At 35.3% G+C, this 22699-nt stretch overlaps 1 protein-coding gene across 1 annotated transcript in view; it reads left to right on the top strand.

Moving 5' to 3' along the window:
* GPR158 (G protein-coupled receptor 158) overlaps window positions 1-22699 on the top strand; it is a 417620-nt gene that overhangs the window by 35797 nt on the left and 359124 nt on the right. The window contains exon 2 of the mRNA XM_019432597.2: window positions 1695-1800. Within this exon, the coding sequence (XP_019288142.1) occupies window positions 1695-1800 (106 nt within the window). The remainder of the gene's footprint in view (window positions 1-1694; window positions 1801-22699) is intronic.

The raw sequence follows: 22699 nt of genomic DNA, 5'->3' as shown, positions 1-22699 counted from the left end.
CCTGGGAATTCATTAATTTATCACACGAACAGCCATTTGTGTTATAGAATTATGGTCCACAAGCTTGCAAATTGTGTCTTTTGCAAATTGAAGTTTGTTTCTGTGAAGGATTTGAAAGTTTTCTATGATAATTTTTGGGTTTTCATTTCAGTGATCCTCTGAAAAACTAATTTACACATGTTCTGGGTTATCTGGATAACCAAATACTAGCAAGAGGGTTTGGTGTCTCTGTTTTCTATCTCTTTTGACCATGTTAGCGCTACTTAGTGTAGTACTTTGTTTCAGGTAAATAAGGAAAGATCAGAGGCAGCCTTACAAAACATAAGTGACTTATTCACCCCAAATTAAGCCCAAATGACATTAAACTGCTTTGTGGGAAGATTTCACAATAGTTTAAAAGGAGAAAAGAGAGAAATGAATCATAATAGGTGATAGAGTAGGTGATAGAATAGAATATTCTATATTCTATATCTATTCTATATATATATATAATATAGATAGATATTATAGATATAATATAGATATATACATATAATATAGATAGATATAGATCTATATATATCTATTCTATTCTATTTAGTTTGGCCAAGTGTAATCATTGGTGTTTTTAAATTAATATTTTAAATTTAAATTTTGTTGAATTGATAGTTTTGTTTGCATTTATTTCATAATTTTGTGCGTATTTTTGTAGGTACAAGAACTATGATATGAAGAGTTTGAGCCTAACTTGATATTTGTACATATTTAATAATGTCATAATGAAAATAGTTTAAATTGGGAACAAGAGACCTTGAAAATGTGTTTTTGCTTTGCTCACGTTTGTGAGAAATGACATTACAAAGCTTTGAGCTTTAAGGCCCAGAACATAGAATATTTATTTTAATGAAGTGCAGGTGGGGACAGTTCACTGTAGGAAAAAAATGTTTCTGCTGCTAGTAGTGCTCATCTTAGCAAACTGAAAATGTAAGAAGATGGGTTGGAGAAAATGGAAAAATTTTAGATAAAATTGGAGCTTTCTTTGCAGTTTTGCTTTTGGCTCTGAATTTGTGAGCTCTCTTTCTTAGTGATTTTTCTCAAATGGCTAAGTGAAATGCAGTGTTTTGGTTTCCAGAGTTAAGAGGAGAAAATTGCTAATCAGCACTTCTGTAGATGGTGCAAATCTCTGGTTTGGAGCACTGGGAGACCTGAAGAGCTGCTTAAAGTCTTTGTGGTGGACTATCAGAGGAAAGAGATGCTATCCTCCCCTCCCCATCTCCCTATCCCTGGCCCTGCATTGGGAGAAAGAAATGAGATGAAGGCCTTGTTTTGGTTTACTTTAATAGAAGGGGTACTGGGGGGCAGTTGTTCTTTTAGAGTCAACTTTGCTACCATGTCCAGAGCAAAACTGTCAGGAATTCAGTCAATCAACTGAATATTTATTGAGCACCTCTATGGGCCAGGCATTATATGGGGAGCTGAAAACAGTGAACAATACAGGGTCCATGCCTTTGGGACTTAAGTAAAACTAATACTTGTTTTTTTCTGTTGTACTGTGTGCCTATCTTCACTTGGTACACTTTAGTTGGATGTGAGTGGGCGATGTGAAAATTTTTAGTGCACTCTTACATTGATTTGTCTGATTTCTGGGATGGAGCACAGAGGTAGAAATTGTAAAGGCTCAGATTAATTTGTTCTTATCTTTCTCTGTTTTTAAGGGGTGTTATGAAAGTTGACATAAATCTTCAGAAAGTGGACATTGACCAATGTTCAAGTGATGGCTGGTTTTCAGGAACTCACAAATGTCACCTTAACAATTCAGAGGTAAGAACATGAAGATAAAGTCCTCTGAAATCAGAAGCTCGGAAATGTATAACTTTTGAATTATATTGTATTTGTATGGGTAAGTGAACAAGAGACATCTTACTGGGAAAGAAAAATCTCCTATGCAGTTCTGAATGTTGCCAAATGAACTGGAAGAGGGGTAAAAAATGTTGTGCAGAATAACTGTTCATTTGGCTAAAGCTAAAAATATGTCTGAAGTTTTGCTTTAGTTAAAGTCTGACCCTATTCTTCAGAATGGGGCTCCAATTAAAATAGCCATGAAGTGAGAAATCCCAGGAGGGGTCAACCAGATTATGCACATTTTTATGCAGTGTGATGATTGTTGAAACGTAGAAGCTATACATTCAGACATGCGGCCATCTGGTAGGAAAGCAATAAAGTATGGCAGGGCAATTTTTGAGAACAAGGAGAAAACTATACAGGGACCTGGATATGAAACATGTATACTTGTGTATGTTTTTCCAGTTTGCAGCTCCTATCTGTGCTCGATTTCATGGGACTCTGGTTGGTAAAGAATAGGCCTAGAGATCATACATGTGGAAATAAGACTGTTACTTGTCTTTTGTAGTTTCAGAGAAGAAATGCTATGACATCCTGATTTCATTTTCAGTATCTATCTCTCAGGTCGCCAAATACTGGAAACAGCTGTACAATAAAATTCCTGATCTTAAACGAATACTTGGGCTGTCCTACCTTTGAGTCCATGAATTTGTGAGGAGAGTCAGCTTAACTTATTTAAAATACAGGGGATATTGCTGTAAATGTAGTAATTTAAATTTTCAATTTTAATTTTTGCTCTTGTGAAGATGATTTTATGTAGTGCATTTTTTACCTTCTTACATGATCTTTATTTTTTAATTTTAATTTTATTTTAATTTCAGTAGAGTTAATATACAGTGTTATATTAGTTTCAGGTTCAATACGTAGTATAATCTTAAGGTAAGAAATTTTAAAGCAGAAGGATACTATCAGTGATTGCTTATTTGTGCCATTATACAGAGAAAAAAGTGCACAGGCATGTACACTGGTGTACATGCATGTACATATGCCCATTGCATGCTTCCCATGTGCAGCCTTCCCATATCCTGCCATATACAACCCATGTACTCCCATACCCTCATACCCCGCGACTCCCCAAATAATCTTCCACGGTTTCACACATCCCCACTACCTATACTATACCTCCTCCGATCCCCATACTCCCTACCACAATATCTCTCAACCCTCCCACCCACTAAAACCCCAAGAAATCCTCATAACTCCTCACCTCCCTCTAAATCCATCACATATTCCTGCCATATCCCTGTGACTCCTACTTCCTTAGTATCCTCTGTACATTCCTGCATATTCCCATACCCCCTCCCACATTTCTGTACATCTTCACATAGCCAACCCTCCACACAGCCCTCACTTCCTTCTCTCCCCTTACCCCCAAATTGGGACTCAAATTATGTAAGTGAAAGGTGTTGGTCTTACCAATTCATAGAAGTTAGGGTCCTCGTTTTGCTTCCTTTCACTCTTTGTTCTCATGATTTTTGAACTTTTCTGAGTTTCCACTTCCCTTTGGATTCATTCTGGCGTTTCTAAAGATAGGAATTTCAATCACTGGTCGGTGAACATCTTTAGCTTGATTATTATCTCCATGCCAATAGCATATAGCTATTTAGCTTTGTCTTTCAGCCAGGGTGGAATTTTTTTCTGCATGGATGTTGTAGTGTGGCTATGGGCTCATTTCTGTATAGCCTTGTTTCAGTGGTGTTCCTGGATGGTTCAAATAAGTAGTCTGTCTACAAACAAGGAGGTATTTACTTTTCAGTTTGTTACAGTTGCTGCTTGCCTCCAATAATCTTGGTATAGTTTTTTGTTTGTTTGTTTTTTCCTCCTAGCACTTCTGTTTGATTAGATGGTTATATTGGAAGAACTTCTTTCTTCTTTTGGAAGGTTGATTTATTTTCATTGCACCAAGATTATTAATTTTCTGGGTGTTGTGTCTTTTTAAAGTTTTCAAATAAGTTATTTCAAGATAAAATATTATCCTCTGTTCTGGTTAAGAAAGATTAGGTTGCAATGTGTAACTCCCATTATATACGGGAGCATTGTATTTATTAGATTCCTATAGGAAAAACTGGGAAAACATGTCCTATAAAACAATGGACAGTTCTATGAATTTCATTTGAAAATGTTGTAGAAAGAGGCTTAATGATCAAAAATAATATCAACAAACACTGAATGTACAAAATGCATATTTTGACTTAGACTCTGGCTCTCTTCACTCTCTCCCCTGCTCAGGTGTTAGAATGGAGAGTGGGAGATGTTGGTGTCCTGGCCCATGAGGTCCTTGGTGGGTAGTCTGAATTGCACCAGCCTCTGTGGACCTCTTCACACTGTTGTGTTGGACTTCTCTAAGATTCTTCAGTTGATGCTTGTCATTCTAGGCACCTACAACCATTCCACATCACATCTTCAGTCTAGGGACTACCAGTAGTCTTTCAGTCCCTCCTTGTACTGATATGAGTTGGAGACTAGGATCTGGCTTCTCTTGACGTTTTTATTGCTTGGGAAAACAAAGAAAAATCACTTGTTCAGGGTATTTTTCATCTGCGCTGGCTCTCCTTTGTTCCTTGTCACATGTCTTCTGTTGCGGACCCCAAAGATCACTGTGTAAACTGGCTTATTTTGGGAAGTACTTAACATGATTCATATTTCTAGGGTGTAGGGGCCTATCTTCATGAATATGCATATCATTAGAAACAGAGATACTCATCATGTTTATTGTGGTTTTTATCTTGCCAATGTTTCACATTCTTTTCTTGCAAATACTAGTGGAAGTCACACATTTTAGTTATATTGAGGCAAACTTTTCACTTTTGAAATGTTTCTGGTGTGTTGAATTTTTAGCCTGCAGGGTATCTTAAACCAGAATAGTGAGTCGGATGTTGGAAACAGACAAGTGGCATGTGACCAATGACAAAAGCCTCAGGAGCATTTTAGAAAGGCATGGGATGGTTTATGAGGAAATTGATTTCTCAATGAGTTTGGGTCCTTACAGGGACCCAAACGTTCCCTTAGGAGGCCATTATGTATTTTTCAAAGGGCAGAGTAAAACAGGATCTGAACCGACATCCTGAACTGGATTGCAGGATTATTCTGGCTGTTTTGTAAGTGACAAGATCATTGCAGTAGGGATTTGATCATGTTGTTAGTGTTCATTTAAATAATCCTTGGCCCATTTTCATATTGTTTGCATTTAGTACACAAAATACTCTCTTACAGAATAGTTTTTAAAAACATTAAAATAATCAATATTCATTTTTGTTTTAAAAGCTTTCTTTTACTTTATTTCCATTATAAAAACTTTTTAATCATTATTTAAAGTAGGACGGTAGCCTTAAAACTTTTTAAGTATCTGCCCATTAGTATATGTGTATTTTTCATCTACAAAGTATATGAGTCTTTTATTATATTTATATATTCTATATATCATAAATTAGAAAACTTAGTTTGAGATAAAGATAAAATAATATTTTGGGGGCGCCTGGGTGGCTCAGTCGGTTGAGCATCTGACTTCGGCTCAGGTCATGATCTCACTGAGTTTGAGCCCTGCATCGGGCTCTGTGCTGACAGCTCACAGCCTGGAGCCTGCTTCTGCTTCTGTGTCTCCCTCTCTCTGCCCCCAACCCACTCGCATTCTGTCTCTGTCTCTCTCAAAAATAAATGAACATTAAAAAAATATTTTAATGTAGATTATATATTATAAAATTATATCTTTAACGAGAATAGTGAACTGATTCACAATTATGCTTCATCATTTTTTAAAAGTTTAATACTTAGTAATGCAGTGATTCAGAGGTCTCTAAGTTCAGTTTATTTTTTACTTTGTTTTAATGTCTGTCATGGTTGTTGAAAATATTCCTCACAAGAATATGTTATTCCAAATTAAAGAAATAAGTTGTTGACTGTGTTTTCTAAATTACAATGTTCATTTTTCGGTTCCATCTACCAACTTTACAAAGGTTTTTGCAAAATTCAGCTGGTAGTCTTTCCTCTAACCTGATGTCAGTTGATCCTTACAAACTATTTGGAAAGTTGGAATTTAAAAATTTTAAGGGAATATGTTAAAAAGTCCACTCAAACTTATGTGAAGAAGATTTTCAAACAGATTAGACACTTTTATTTCCAACTTTATACAGTTAATGAGTGTTAATAGTTTCTGGCAACAAAAACACTGAAAATGTTTCCAAATACTGTACCCGTTTTCAAAATGCTCATTTGAAAAGGCTTTCTCATGGATTATTAAAATGTTACTTTTCCTTTGAAGGAACAGCTTATATTTTTGAAAGTACCTGCTGCATAGGCACTACTGACAACCACTTGTCATCGTAGAGCAGGTCAGCAAATTTGGGGCATTTTCTTTTGTTTTTAAAGAGTAATGCATAACTAATCTTTGAGTTTAGAAACAGTAGTTCCCTTTGAGATAACCAGAAAATCTTTGTATGGGAAAAGGTTTTCCAGGTCACATACCATCTCATTAGGAAGAATTGTAAATATTTTACAACTTAAAATATACTCTGTAAATACACTTAGATGGTCAATTGTAAATGGTAATACATTGAAATTTGAAAGCTAGTGAAGAAACCAGTTAACCACTGTCAATATTTCTGTCATGGAATTCCTAGCATTCCTTCAGGATCCCTCCAGTGACTTACCAGTATTGTGGTCGATGGTATGTGGACTGAGTAAGAGCATTAATGTCAATCTGAGTCTTAAATTAGTAAAGCTTAATTTCTTTTTTTTAAATACAAAGGTTAAATATAAATAGAAGTTCTATTTTCTTTTTACATGCCAATTAACCTTGTGTCCTCTGCTGTGGGGATTACGTCTTGAGGTTATCAGATTTATGGTTCTATCTGGAATCACCAGAATGGTTGTGTTGTTGGCTCAGCCAATGGTTTTGTATAGCTTTAAGATACTTTTTCTGATATCTCTTTTTTCTACTGAATGTTTACATGAGACTCTACTTGTAACTCTTTACTACATTAAATCTAATTAATTTCTAAAGATATATTTTTAGAAAGTTGAAAATGTAAGAAAAGATGTCATTTAGTATGCAAGAAATTTAATGCAAAAATCTAAGGAAAGCAGAAGGAGTTAATCATTCTCTTTTTGAAAGCTGTTTCATATACAGAATATAGCTTACTCATTTGGCTACAGCAGGATATAGAGTCCTTTTCCATACATCTCTGATTTAATTCAATTTGACTGAGGGAAATTGCATAGACACAGCTGTGTGTTAGTTCTCTTCTTGTGGCTGCAATCTCACCAATCTCTTCTCTTTAAAATCTCCTTTTCTCTAGAAAGGTTCTGCTTTACACATGTTATTGTCCTCCTATCTCTAGAACTCTGCTGTTTTATATGATAGTCACTAGCCACATTATGGCTATTGAAATGTAAATCAGTTAAAATTAAACAAAATTAAGAGTTCAGGTCCTTCCTAGCCTGATTTCAAATGTATAATAGCCATGGTAACTAGTGGTTACCATATTGAACAGTGTAGTGGACATCTATCCTCTAGAATATGGTCTAGCTTATAGTGAAGTCAAAACACAAAGACTATTGAAACTTTTCCATTCTCTGAATTTCCTCTTGTAGTAACACTGACTTTAAATCCACTAAGGGACATCTAAGGAGAAACTTGAAGTGAATTTTGGCTTATATAGGCATTCTTATGATCTACTGTATTAACTCAGTTGAAAATAAATATTGAGAAACTTGCAAATGATTTTTAATGCCATTATTTTACACTGAAAACTGTAAAAATCTTTTAGTAAATGGTGAAAAGTAAGTACTGGCAATCTTTACATATTTAAATTTCTACTGTATTTGTAGTGAAACTTTTCTTTTTCCTTTTTGCTAATACAAAACATGGTTAACGTGAAGTCGTACTCTCCTGCTGGAATACAGGGCAATGATCAGGTGTTCATTGGTGCTTAGCAGAACCTGACATATTTGTTGAATCAATGGAGGCAGGCCACTCTGTTGCTAGACGGCCTCCCTGTAACATACAGCCACTGCTTTTGATATTTCCCACTGGAATTACCCAAAAATTGAGTTAATTTTTTTTTCTTCCTAGTACTCATTCACATATTTGAAGATTGCTGTCAGTCTGCTTCTAAGTCTTTCTTCCAAGGCTAAATATCCCCTGGTTCAAGCGAGTATCCTTGCTTTACTAGACTTAACAAAAACAGGCCATACTACTACTCTATGGATCCATTTATTTCTGAAGTTGTAAAGCCCTAACGTGTTTGATTTTGTTATATAGTCCTTCTTTCTTAAATTAATAGAAACTGATTACAGTTTTCAGAGTTTTTCCACTATGCTCCTGAGAATTATTTGGACGAGATATCTGGAATTCTTCCCAAAGTAGGGTTAGGAATCACTCTCCCAAAATAACAGTACTGGGGTACATAAAAATTCAGTTAAGGGAAAGTTGGCTTTATCCTTTAGAGAAAAGAGGTTCTCAGCAACTGATCTAAGAGTTCAACAGTGGCTATCGCCATCTTGTGGTAGGGGAAAGAGAAAGACCGAGACCGAGACAGAGATAGGGAGAGGGAAGAGAAGAGGAAGGGAATCACTGGTAGGAAAATCTAAAATCACTATCAGAATACTGTATGTTTTTCCTTATGCCTAGTTGAAAACTGCTTTGTATTTAGATTCTGGTGAAATTGTGGACCACTATTTCTAACCTTGTCTCTTGCTACCCAGTTCTGACTTTAGTCTGTTCACCTCTAATTAGATACCTTAAGCTTCTCTGTTTGATGCCCAGTTTAAAAGTTTGCTGAACAATTAGTCTTGTTAATACTTATGATTAATGAGATATATGTTTTATCTTCCATGGGACACATTTTCTAATAGATTAATTCAAATTCATTGTTTTCGTTCATTCAATGTATATTTATTTAGCAATGTTATATTCTAGGTATTATTTAATACAGTGGTCAACAAGACAGAGGAAATCTATAACTGAAAAGAAATCATTTCATTCTAGAGGGAACCAGAGAGCTTAAAATTATATCAATTGACTTTAGCTTTTTAAATACTAACTTTGCTAAGGGACTAAAATACATATAGTAATTTTTGAGACATAGGAATGAATAATCCCTATTATTAAAGATAAGTCTTCACACATCTTCCAGAAGTACAAGAATTTACTTATTGAATTGGCAAATGGTAAAAAAAATATAATGCTTAGTGTTGGTGAAGTTTTAGCAAAGTGGACATTCTCATGCAATATTGATAAGGATGCAAATTGTTCTCAGACTTTCTGGAAATATGGTAAAATGTATCAGCATTGTGAATTGCATTCTTCCTTATCCTATCTGTTCTTTTTCTTTCTACTTCTACTTTGAATAAGTTTTATAAGGGAATAATAAAAAATTGGCATAAATACATATGTATTGGACTACTTATTATAGTATATTGTTTATTGTAATAAAAATTTAGAAACAACTTAAATGCATAACAAGAAAGAATTGGTTAAATTAATTATGATGCATGGTAAAAACACAATACTGTATTTCTATTTAAAATGATGATATTGGGGCCCCTGAGTGGCTCAGTCAGTTCAGCTACTTCAGCTCAGGTCATGATCTCATGGCTGGTGAGTTCAAGCCCTGTGTTGAACTCTGTGCTGACAGCTCTGAGCCTGGAACCTGGTTTGGATTCTGTGTCTCCCTCACTCTCTGCCCCTCCCCTGCTTATGCTCTGTCTTGTCTCTCCCTCAAAAATAAACATTAAAAAATTAAAAAAAGTAAAATGATGATATCATTCTTCATTCATTGATATGGAATGATATCTATGATATACAGTAAGGAAAAGAATCAGGTCCTCCAGCATGGTTTAAGAATTAATAAGAATTTTGGGATATAGAGTGAAGTGATATTATGCAAAAAAAGTCTTTTTGAACTGTATAAGTAGCTGAGTAGAAAACTGGTAAGAAGCAGCCAACTTTTATACCCTGAAAACAAGCCCTTTTAATTTTAGGACGTGAAATTTATAACTATAGGAATTATGTGCAGAGTGATTTCTGTAAGGCAACTCATTTGTATAAAGTGGGTAGACTGAAAGGGATAGGGCACATGCAGTCTCAAAAGACAAATCTATCTTTTAACTGTTCATGGTATCTCTATCTAGAACTCTATGGAGCTGGAAAGAAGAGAATAGAGAAAGCGAGTCAATTTGAAGAATCCTGAGAGTATCTATGAAAAGTGGCAGACTCCCTGTTATATCCAGAAACTCCTTTTCTTTTTTGGCTCCCAGTGAGGATTGCCAATGCAAACAAACAACCCCCTCCAAATCAAAGGTTACAGTTGGAAGTGGATGAATCCACAGTAAAAACTGTGGGTGGGTTTCACTTTTCTGTTGTTTCAACTCCAAGATTTTATCAAAATCTTAAAAATAAAGCTTAACATTAATACTAATGACCACTGCAGTTTCTTAGTAACACTTGCTTTTGGTCAAAAATTGTTCCACCTGCTTTGTCCCACGTGTTTTGCATACATAAAATTTATCTTTATAGTCTCCATTTTACCAATGAGATAGGCCTAGAGAGGTTCAATAACTTGCCTATAATCACACAGTTAGTAATTGGCAGAGTTGGAATTAGAAATCAGGTTTGCTTGATTCCAGAACACATTTTTTACGCAACTATCTTCTATTATTTTCTGGGAAACATATAATGGGATAAATCTATATTGGACTAAGAGTGAGCATGTACAGGGAGTTTTAGATTAGAAAATACATTTAACTTTGGGGTTTGGATAGAAGAGATTAGGGGGTATTGTCCTATGTCGGTGTCACGTTAGACATGGTACATGGGCATTGCATTAAGTAGCCACTTTGAAAATCCCACATCCCTCTCACTGAAGAGAGGAATTAAGCCTAGGCTTTGGGTTTGTGTTTAAGAAGTGATTGAATTGACTGATGCTAACTTGCAGTGAAGGTCATAGCAGTTTGTTGTAGGGTTTTATTTGGGACCTTGTGCTGGCCGGAAAGTTCATCAAGTCTTTGAAAAATGATATAGGAGAGAAGTATTTAAGAATAAGTAAATCATCAGGGGCGCTTGGGTGGCTCAGTCGGTTAAGCGTCTAACTTCAGCTCAGGTCATGCATGATCTCACGTTCCATGAGTTTGAGCCCTATGTTGGACTCTGTGCTGACAGCTCAGAGCCTGGAGCCTGCTTCAGATTCTGTGGCTCCCTCTCTCTCTGCCTTTCCCCTGCCTCTCTCTCTCTCTCTCTCTCAAAAATAAAATAAAAACATAAAAAAATTAAAAAAAAAAGAATAACTCTCATCAAAAGTTAAAAATCCGAGACTAAAAAGATTTTGCTGAGTTGGAGAAATGGACCTGTCTATCAAGATGAAAGTTAGTAGGAACAAAGGTAAGATCCTGAATATGAATACAGAAATCTATCGTTCTGAACATAGGAAGAAAGATATGGTTTAGTTGTAGCACATGTGAACAGTAATATTTGGGAGAACAGTTGAAAGTTCTATATGAGTCAGTAGTATGGTATGGCTGCAAAACAGCAATAGCAAAAGCCAGCTTAGTCTTAGTCTAGGTCTTTGGAGGTTCACATCTCACTGTCTTCTAAACTTAACAGAAAATACCTCAAATAGTATGACAAGGAATATAGAAATTTAAAATAAAAGATCACTAAGGACTTTGAAGCATTGGTTTTTGAAGACTCAAAGACATTAAAGATGTTTTTCCAGGGAAGAGAAGACCTGTGGATGATCTGACAACTGTTTTCAAACATGAAAGTAGCTATTAAATGACTATTTATGTGTTTTCTGAAAGGACCCAGATAAGTGACTGACTTATCAGTAAGCCAGTAGGAACTACTGAAGGCTCTGTTTAGCTCAGCATAAGCGGAACTTTTGAACAATCAGAATTGTTCAAAAATTGAGAATATATATTTTTTAAACATGAATTTGTAAATGTGAATATTGGAGTTATTTAATCACACAGTGCCAGGATGACTACTTCATGAGGATGCTATAGGCTTTAGTATTTTCAACAGTGAAAGGTACCACTTGACAGAATTTTGCAGGGTTCATAAAAATTTCACGCAACATGGTTATACAGTTGCACTTGGTGCCTCTTAAGCTTTCTGCATCCCTAAGGTTTTTTACTTCTAGCATACTGTAAAGGGAAACACTAAAAGGTGCTTCCACCCAAACACAACACTGATTTTCCTTGCATTGAGGATACCTTGAATTCTCACACTGACTGTGAGATTTCTCAAACCTGAGATTTTCTGATTTTTCTCTGTGATAATGGGTAAAGCAAACTATTATTTATCTTTGCCACCTTCGTTTGAGCTAGCTTATAGGATTTTATTTCCAATTATTAAGCGCTTTGGGCACGGTGATGCAGGACTAATAAATTTTGATGAGAGTGAGAAGGAAACACCCAGAGATATTCAGCTGACATTAGATTGTTAGTCTGGGACAACCTGAACCAGAAAGGCAGTATAGGGGAGTATCGTTCATTTTTTTTTCATTAAGCTAATTTGGTACTTTTGCTTATGAAGGAATCAGATACCTCAGAGTAGGAGAGAAACCCGTTTTTCAACTATGACAAACTCATGATGTTTGGTATCTACTCCTGAATAACACTGCTTTGTATACATCCGTATCACTATATTGTATCACCAATCTGGAACCTGTTGATCTATTGTACGAGACATCAGGTGTCAAACTGATCCAGCTTTCAGGTGGTCAAAACAAATTTCCAAGACATGTGGCAAACTCACATACAAATTTGGATTAAGGTCAGTATACAGAGTGTTCCATCTTGTAGGTGTGTGAGTGGCAGCCTCAGAAATTTCTTGCCAGTGGTACTCTTGTTTCACTCTATGGCATGACTTGGGATGGTAGGAATGTCCAGTTTGAAACAGAACTCAAGGGATACGATCCATCTCCTTAGACAGAGGTTGGTGAGGGCTGTACATATTGTCCTGACATCAGCTAAGAGGGGAGGTAGGTGTTAAATGAAGGGACCCCCTTCTAGCAGGGAATTAGAATACAAGTCAGAGTGTAGAAATAAAACAGTGGTGAATATGGAAGATTGCAGCTCACTGGGTACAGAGATACCAAAGGGAGCCACTGTGTTTATGATAATATATAAATACATTTTAGACTCTAAACCATTGCTGAAGACAAACACCCTAAACACTCCCAAACTTCTCTGTGACCAAGGGTGAGAGTGGGTCCAATTTTAAGGTGGGAAATTAACAGCATGTTCAGCTGGCCACAGTAGGCGGGGCAAGAGGGTTGACTTGCATACACTAATGGATATGAAGTCAAAGTAACAGACTTTCTTGATCTTCTCAATTTGGTGAGAAAAGCTAGTGAACATATTTGGAATTTGTAGCTAAATTTATAATGGAGCCAATCAGGAGAAAAAAAAAATCTACCTATTAAACCTTTGCTTTTGTCATATTCAGTAGCAGAAAAATTGCTACTTGTCCAATTCTAGATATGAGAAGCAATCAGAATATACAGTAAGTGCTTGAGGGTGACTCTTTTGGGGTTAAATATAGCTTTGCATCATTAGCTTATGTGGGAAAAAATCCCATTATGACAGCAAATCAGATCTAATCTGGCACTCCCTCTGCTACAATTATATAAAATATGGTGGAAACTTGTCAAAGCTTTCAGTGAGAAATGAGGCTCCTGATGCTTGACAGCCCCCTTTTTGAGCACAGTGAAGAATCATGTTGCTTAGTTACAGCCTTTGGCTGATTTAGAAAGCTTTAACTGACTGTATTATACAAGAGTTAAACTCTAGCTTTGATATCCCTTTTTCCTCTTAAAAGAAAAAGCCTTATTTACCACCTTTCTATTTTTTTTTTTTTTTTTTTTTTTTTGGTATCTTTACCAAGTCATTTATGTGTATTCATCCAGGGCAAGTTTCGATTTATCATTATTTTTCCCTCCCCAGGGTTTATAGATTGAGAGAGAACAAGTGGGTGGTTGATGATACAAGCAGAACATAAAGTATTGAAATAACTTAAGTGCTTTTGCCCTCAAAGTAATTTGCAAGTGTCTGTTTCAAAATTGTTTGTCATTTGAAGTCATTATGTTTTTGCCCTTTTTCAGCTTACTCATAGTTTGGGTTGCTATTGTCTTTATAATGCACAAGAATGTGTGACATTTAATTAAATTTTTGTATTTCCAAATGTGAACTCACATATAGGTGTGTGGAACAGTGAATGGAACAGTGAATGGAACAGTGAATGGAACTGGTGAAACAGGTATAAGGGTAGGGCCTGGAATTGCAGCCCAAACACTGAAAACAGAAGGATTAAGAGGAAAAACAAAGAAAACTTTAAATGGACATTTATAGCAGTTATTGTGCATGAATTAGAAAAGTGTGTAAAGGGGGAATGTCAGATGTATCAGAGCCCAGAGTAAAAATACTCAAGGACTCATAAGTCTGGGGGAGACTTTAAAAGGCTTTTGTTTCATGTATTGTCTCCAGAAAGTAGTATCTTCTACTGTTTTAAATGTCCACACATTGAAAGTAGATATCTACTTTATTTTTATAGCTCTTTAGGAAAGAGAGCTGTCCCTCAGCAGTGCTTTCTATTATCTTACCATAATTATTGTATTGAAGAAAAGCCATGATTTAATCTTGATTATGTAATTATTTCAGTAGATTTTACTATTGGCTTTTCAGTACAATCTCTGTTTCATGCATGCAAAAGCAGTTTTTCCTGCTGGTGTGTACAAATCCATGATTACCTGGAGGAAATTCTATAGGGTTGATTCTGTATTTACATTTGGAGATAGGATAATGGGTAATTGTCTCTATAGACTTGGCTCCATTGAAATTCTAGTTCTATTGAAGCCCCAAATTCTTGGAAATATAAGGTGAGCCACTGTGCTTGTGGGCTTTGTTTATGTGCTGGTCTGCAAGTCACTTTCATTTGCTACCTTTTAAAATAGGTTTGTCTCAAAAAAAGATGTTTGTCACTCTTAAAAACTGAGAACAATCTGAGGGTTGATGGGGGGTGGGAGGGAGGGAGCGGAGGGTGGGTGATGGGTATTGAGGAGGGCACCTTTTGGGATGAGCACTGGCTGTTGTATGGAAACCAATTTGACATTAAATTTCATATATTGAAAAAAAATGTTTGTCAAATGCAGTCATTTTCAAAGTGTGTCCTAGGACCCCTAGGATCCTCAAGATCTTATTGAGGGAGTTTATGAAGTTAAAACTATTTTCATAATAATTCAAAGATGTTATTTGCATTTTGAACTGTTCATTCTTTTATGGGTGTACAGAGGCTTTATGATATGATATAGAAACAGATTGAATGCAGAAAGAAATATGAAGCAGAAATGTAAACTAATGATTTTTTTGTTTGGGAAAATATAGTTATTTTTCATAAATATGTTAACATGTTATGGGCTTATTGTTATTTTTAAATGAATTATTAAATATTTTCAAAATTTCTGAGTTTTAATATCCAATATGGTAAATATCAATGGATATAGTCAACATAAATAAAAGCTCTTTGGGATTCTGAATAATTTTCAAGAGTGTAAAGAGGTTCTAAGACCAAAGAGTTTGAGAGGTCTGATCTAGTGTATTTATAAGCTACTGTATAATTCTGATGTTGACTGTACTTCTTGGTTTCTCCTTCTTTCTCTTCCTTACTTCGATGATTCTGCTGGCAGATTTCCATACCCCCTCCATTTTCCCTCTTGATAATTTCAGCCTCAGGTCCCACTGAATTCAGTCTGTGTCCTCAGAATTGGCAGATGACAGAAAGACAACAATAACATTAGTTAAAATAGCAAGTTGTCTAAAATAAAATGTCACATATTGTTTGTGTATTTCTAACTATAGTGACTGCATTCCAGGTAAAAATCTTCATGTATTATTTCACTTATTAGATAATTTGAATAAAAAAAGAAACTTTTATACTTTTCACGTTAATTTTTTAACAAACGTGGCCAAAATGTCAAAGGATGAAGTATATTGTATTTTACCCTTCCACCTTCCATGTTGGAATTTTAAATGTAAATTGAATCATTTACATGCTAAAGCATGCGGAATCCTGTGGAATTCTGCAGCCCAAAAGACCAATATGTCTGCTAGCTAATGCTGTTTATTAAAAAATAACATATTCAAGTAATGTCTGAAAATTTTCTTCTTAAGTTTGCTCTTATCATTGGGTAAGCTATTTAACTTCTGTTTTTAACTAACGGATTGTGAATTCAGTAAACATCATTTTTGGTGTTCAGTCAGGACATTCTTAGGACCAAATGAATCCCACGTATATATCTAAAATGAAAAGTCAATTTAATATTTTATTTCTTTGTTGAAATAGAGATTCCAGATTATTTTTTGTTCTTTAGTGAAAGACTTCACAGATTTTTCTTTAAATAGATTAAATTCTCAGTTGGTAGCTGTACAATGATATTTTGTTACCTTTGCAACTGTGATGCATGTGTTGCAGCTAAGGGCAGGGTAATGAGTGGGGATGAGTGGCAATGAAATCCTGTGCCTTTCCACCTGGGCCAGGGTTGATTAAATCTTCAGTTATGAAAGTGCTCGGTAGCCAGGTCTCTCTGGTGGCAGTGTGTCGAGCTTTTCCTTTTCCTCACTTTCATATCCAGTCACTTGCAAAGTGTTATCAATTCTACCTCGGTAGCTCATCAGTTTGTTTTCTTCTCTCATTCTTACTACAACTGACTTTGTTCTAGTACTAATCATTTCTCGCTTGGATGCTTCCAGTATTGTCCTGTGTTCAGTGTTATTCCTTTCCAATTGATCATCTGCACTGCTGCCAGTGTGATTTTAAAAAATATGATTATAACATCATATAAAATGTATGTATAAAATGTACGTACAGTATTTATTTTAATGTTTATTTTAGAGAGAAGGAGAGCACGTGAGCAAGGGAGAGAGGGAGAGGGAAAGGGAGAGGGGGAGAGAGGCGGGGGGAGAGAGAGAGAGAGAGAGAGAGAGAGGGAGAGAGAATTTTAAGCAGGTTCCATGCTCAGTGTGGAGCCTGATGTGGGGCTCAATCCCATGACCCTGGGATCATGACCTGAGACGAAATCAAGAGTTGGATGCTCAACTGACTGAGTTACCCAGGCACCCCTGTACAGTACTGCATAGTATTTTTATTTTTGAGATAATGTTGCATTGTGGTTAAAAGTGCTGGCTTTGAATTCAAACTGGCCGTGTTTCCTAACCTGTGCTCAAATATCTTTAAATGGGAATGATATTATGATATATGTAAAATGCATTTCACAGTACAGTCTCTATAAATCTCAGCTATTTTCCATAGCACTTTGTACGCCTGAAATTATTAGTTGTTTATAATTATTTATTTATATCTGTCTTCTCTGCTAGACTATAAGTACCATGAAGGCAGAAACCACATGGCAGTGCAGGTTCTTTCCTATGTGCCACCTATAATGCTGTATTAAAATGATTTGATAGGGGTGCCTGGATGGCTCAGTCAGTTGAGTGTCTGACTCTTGATTTCGGCTCAGGTCATAATCCAAGGGTCTTTGGATTGAGCCTGGCATTGGACTCCATGCTGAGTGTGGAGCCTGCTTAGGATTCTCTCTCTCTCTCCCTGCTCCTCTCCCCCACTTGCTCCTGTGCACTCTCTCTCTCTCTCTCTAAGAAAATAAAAGTAAATAAAAATATTATAAAAATGATTTGATTACTGTCAATTGCAATCGGGTGCCTGCCCTTTCACTTTGTCATATGTGTATGTGTGTGTATACGTATGTGTATATATAAATACATATAAAGTTATAGTTAATCCTCAGAACAGTCCTAGAAGTTACCTATTACTATTCCAGTTTTATAGGTGAGAAAACTGAGGTTCAGATATTTTTTAAAAATTTATATAGATTACATATCAGTGAAGAATTTGGACCGATCAGTTGCTGATGCAAGAGTATCTTGAGGCAAAGGCTGTGACTTATGCATACATCTTATTGGTAAGGCTGTTCTTGTAGTTTAAGTTCATGTATAATACCATATTCTTGTAATAGAGTATCTCTTAGGGTCGCTGGTGTCATCACTATATCACACCCACAAGAAAGATTTAGATGAATTTCACCAGAGCTTGCCAGGCGCTCAATTTTCCTTCAGGAGTGGAAAATTCCAGGCAGAGAGCAGTTGCTCATGCTATTCTTCCTGGTTTCTGAAAACCTTCCCGAATATATAGATTGTAGGTCTAACTTTAATTTGTTTTATATTTCACTACATTTAAAATTTACTTCATTGATTTAATCATTGTAAGCAGTTCTAATTAAAAATGAATAGAGGTTCAATTAAAATTGATGGCTTTACTTCTTGTTAGAGAACTTCTATTATCACAAATACTATAATCAACTATTATTTTTAGGATAAAATAAAAACTCTGTACATGCCACAATGACTTAGTTATGTGCTTTAGTTTCTATTGTTTTCCATTTGTGATGGATACATTTTGTAAAATGTAAAGTATTCGGAGTAGGTGGCTCTACAAATTGACTAGTGATTATTCTCAATTTGCCATTGTCAAGTGTTTTTGTCACTTATCTAGATTTGAAAGGATGAACAAACACATGATGCTTTTAAGAATTGCATTTCTTGTTCTTTTTTGACATAAAAATAGAGAGCTTTACAAATACTACTCAGCTAAATCCTCCTCCACAACCAAACCACCAAATTAAAAATTAGATTATATTCTTGACAACAAATTTTGCAGCATATATAAATGTATAATTGGAGAAGCTTACCTTCATCAATTTTTAGCCTTCCCATTTCTCATACCCTCTACTGGACATTAGTTATTCTTGGTCAGTTTGATGGGTAAAAAGTTTGTGCTTAACTTTGCTTCAGTTTGTATTTCTTTGATAAGTAGTGAGGTTAAGTGTGTGTGTGTGTGTGTGTGTGTGTGTGTGTGTGTGTGCAGCAAGTAAATCAGCAAGTCTGTGAATATGAGATGTATATTATTTTATATATGTAATATATCTGGGTAGTTTAGATAATATTATTTTACTAAGATGTTGCAGTTATGCTATCCATAAGCCTACAAATTCCCTCTGTAAGAACAGAGAAATGGAGATGTGACATATTACTAGTAAAATTTGAAGTGAGTTGAGCTTCTGTCCATTAGTTATACTTCCATTATTCTTTTATCTGAAGCTAAAACAGAGCTCTGTTTTTTATTAGCGAACCACCAAGTTGAATCTTCCCTGTCAGAGGTGGAAATCTAGAGATTTAAATGTTTTGTATCCTCTTTGTACTAGTTGTCAGTTTATGTCTTTGCTCCATATCCATTCTTCTTTGCCTGGCTTTGTGATGTTGGAGCTGAGCCCTGTAAGGATTTCTCTTTTGCCAGCTAGGACAATGTTAAGCTTTTTGGTAGACGGCATTGGAGAGACACTGAATGAAGAAGAGGCTTTTCTTCCTGGTTCTAAGATGCTTTTTTATTACGGCTCCAACGGTGAGCTACAGCCAGTGGCATGCAGGATGCCCAGTGTCCCACTCTCCAAAGAGTTTTGATGGCACTCACAGTCAGCTGGGACAGCTACTGGGATTCATCTTCCAGGGTTCCAGAGGGTTTCATTACCACCCTCCCAACACCTGCCCACATGCCCCTCTCAGGAGACATTCTTGTACTTTGTGCACCATCTTCTGTCTTCTGAACATGTAAAGTTTTATTTGTGATAGCTTTTTAATAACATTTTCTACAAATTCTACCAACTGTACAATTCCTTGGAATTCTAGCCATTTTGGCTTTACTAACAACCTTGTCTTTTCCATTCAGGGAGACTACTTAGTTTACCTTTTTCTGTGCTGCAGCCTAAAAGACTCTGCAGGCAGTAAACTAGGGCAGTCATAGGGATTACCTCATTTTTCTCCTCCTCCTACGGAGTATTTGGCTTTGCCTGTTGTGAAATGATGTTTTATTTATTTTTTTCCAGTTTTTGTATTTGGCTAAGGCAGCAAGGTAAATCTGGTCCTAGTTACCTTAGAAGCCCACTTCTGTTCTTTTAAATTCTAAAAATTAGAAAGTATTATGAAAATTAATATTTTAAGAAGTGTTTGCTTGCCTTAAAATGCAGGTTTATCATTGCCTTTCCTGCGCTTTAGGTTATCCTTCCAGGATCCTTTTTATTCTTCCCGAAGTACATACTTTTGAGGTTCAATTACTGAGGTCTCTTGGTAGTGAACTCTGTTCTTATATTTAAATATTTTTATTTTATCATCATTCTTTTATCATCATCATCATATCATCATCTAGCGAAGATATTTTTGCTAGACAGTTTTGTTATTTTTCCTCGACATTTTAAAGATACTATTCTGCTGCCTTCTGACTTCTATTGTTGTTGAGAAGTCTGCTGTTTTTTCTAATTGCCATGACTTTGTGAGTACTCTACCTTGTCTCTATAGGTACCTTTAATTTTGTTTTTTACATTCTCGGGATTTTTAAAACTAATATTTTAAGGCATAGATTTTTTGTTTTGTTTTGTTTAATTTATTCCACCTGAGATATATGCTTCCTGGATTGATGGGTTCACCTTTTGTATCAATTCTGGAAATTTTGCATCCATTGTCTCTTTGGATATTACTTTTTCTCCGTTCACTTTCCCTTTTTGACATTCCAATGAGACGTATATGTTAGATCTTTTCCTTCTGTTCTTTGTATCTTTTAACATTCCTCTCACATATCAATTTCTTGTTTTTCTGTGCTATATTGAGGGTAGGTAATTTTTGGACATATTTTCCAGTACAGCTAATTGTCTCTACTTTTTAATCAGTTGATTATTTTCTTCACTTGTTTGGGTAACTTTTTAACAATTTCATAAGGAAGTGTTATGTTTTTCTCCTCCAAATCTGTTTATGTCTAACAGTATTGTATTGGTTGCCTGACTTTGTAATTATGCCCTTTATTTATTAAAACAGTGTGTGCATAGCTTCTATAGTTTTTCCCTATAGTTTCTATAGAAACAATTCTTGAGAGTAAAAATATTGTCAGGTGTTTCTTCTGGTTCTTATTCATAAAAACTGTTTTGTTTTATTTTTTCTTTTTGAGTTGGTATTTTTGTTTGTGAGCTCATTGCTTAACCTTATTCAGTGCTTAATCCTATTTTCAATGAGGAAAATTTAGATTTTGTTTTTGCTTCTTTCTGTATGTAAGGGGTACTATTGATCTGGGACATGGGAAGCCACTTCTGAGTGTCTCTGATCAACAAAACAGTTAGGATTTTTCTTCTTTACTTGTGGCTGGTCAAAGTCTTAATTTCATTGCTAAAATATTTGCCCCTGGGCAACTTTGCCCCTTTTGGCTGTCCATTCCTTGGCTCGGGCTTGATTCCATAGATACAGTTTTTCTGACCTTTTATTTCCTGTTTTAGTGGATCTTTGGAATCTTTTGTAGACCATTATGTCTCAAACATGTACTTTCTAATGTTTAGTTGTTGTGAAGCAGGAGTAACCTTTAAGCTCTCCTTATTACTTGCTGCATTAGAATTATACTGTTATGTGAATAAGTAGCATAGATTATTATTAACTTTCAGGAGGTGACTACTTGGAAGCATAAAAGATTGCTCATTGTTCCTATATAAGAAATATTTTTTTATGTAACTTCATAAATACTTAAGATATAATTCACAGCATGGAAGTAACTCTTTTCAGGCACTAGTTATTGGTACTGAGCATATAATCGATTGTAGTGTTATATATTATAACATTATATAAATTTACCAAAAACCTGAAAACCAGGTTATTTAGCTGAAATCATCTGAGAAAATAGATTTCCATATAATAATTATGAGCGTAAAGTCTGCGGGTAGGTATCTGGGTTCAAATCCTGATTTCACCATTTATTAGCTGTGAAACTTTAGGCAAGTTATTTGATCTCTATTCTTCTTTCTTTTCTTATATGTGAAGAAAGATAATACCTACTTTGTATAGTTATTAATAAGATACTTTATTCTTTTATTCATTGACTGATGTCTGTTTCTTTACCACCAACTACATGTAGCTATTTAAGTTTAAAATTAAACTAAGTCTTATTAAATAAAATTAAAATTCAGTTCCTTAGTAACACTAGCCCATTTCACATGCTTTATGACCATATGTGGCTTGTGACTACCATATTTTATAGTGCAGAAATGAACATTTCCTTTAGTTCACAGGTGACTGCTCTCTCAAATGAGTAGTTATCAGCACAAAGCTGTCAGAAACAAGAAACAAGGAAACATGACACAATAATTTTCCAGTAAGTGATCCCAAAGAAATGGAAATCTGCAGGTTACTTGAAAAAGAATACAAATTAATTATTTTAAAGAAACTCAGTGAGATTCAAGAGAACACAGACAGTTCAATGAACTCAAGAAAACAATGCATGAACAAAATGAGAAGTTCAACAAAAAGACAGAAATAAGAAAAGAACCAAATAGAAATTCTAGAGCTGAAAAACACAATAAACAAAATAAAAAATGCAATAGAGACCTTCAAAATTAGGCCCAATCTGTTGGGTTGAAGACGGATCTTTTGGCATTATTCAGTTACAGGAGAATAAGAAACAAGAATAAAAAAGAGTTAAAAAAGGCTATATGAAGTATAGGATACCATCAAGTAAAACAACATTCACATTATGATAGTCCCAGAAAGAGAAGAGGGAGAAAAAAGGACAAAAACTTAAATAATAGCCAAAAATGGCCCAAATCTGGGGAAAGATATGGCTATCCAAGGACATGAAGCTCAAAGATCTCCAAACAAATTCAATCCAAAGGGATCTTCATTGAGACACATTATTATTGTTTACAATTTTTTTTCATGTTTATTT

Source organism: Panthera pardus, unplaced genomic scaffold, assembly GCF_024362965.1.
Source record: "Panthera pardus isolate Hobbes unplaced genomic scaffold, ASM2436296v1 HiC_scaffold_6, whole genome shotgun sequence".
In the NCBI taxonomy this organism is placed as follows: Eukaryota; Metazoa; Chordata; class Mammalia; order Carnivora; family Felidae; genus Panthera; species Panthera pardus.
This window is presented reverse-complemented; position numbering and strand designations above follow the sequence as displayed.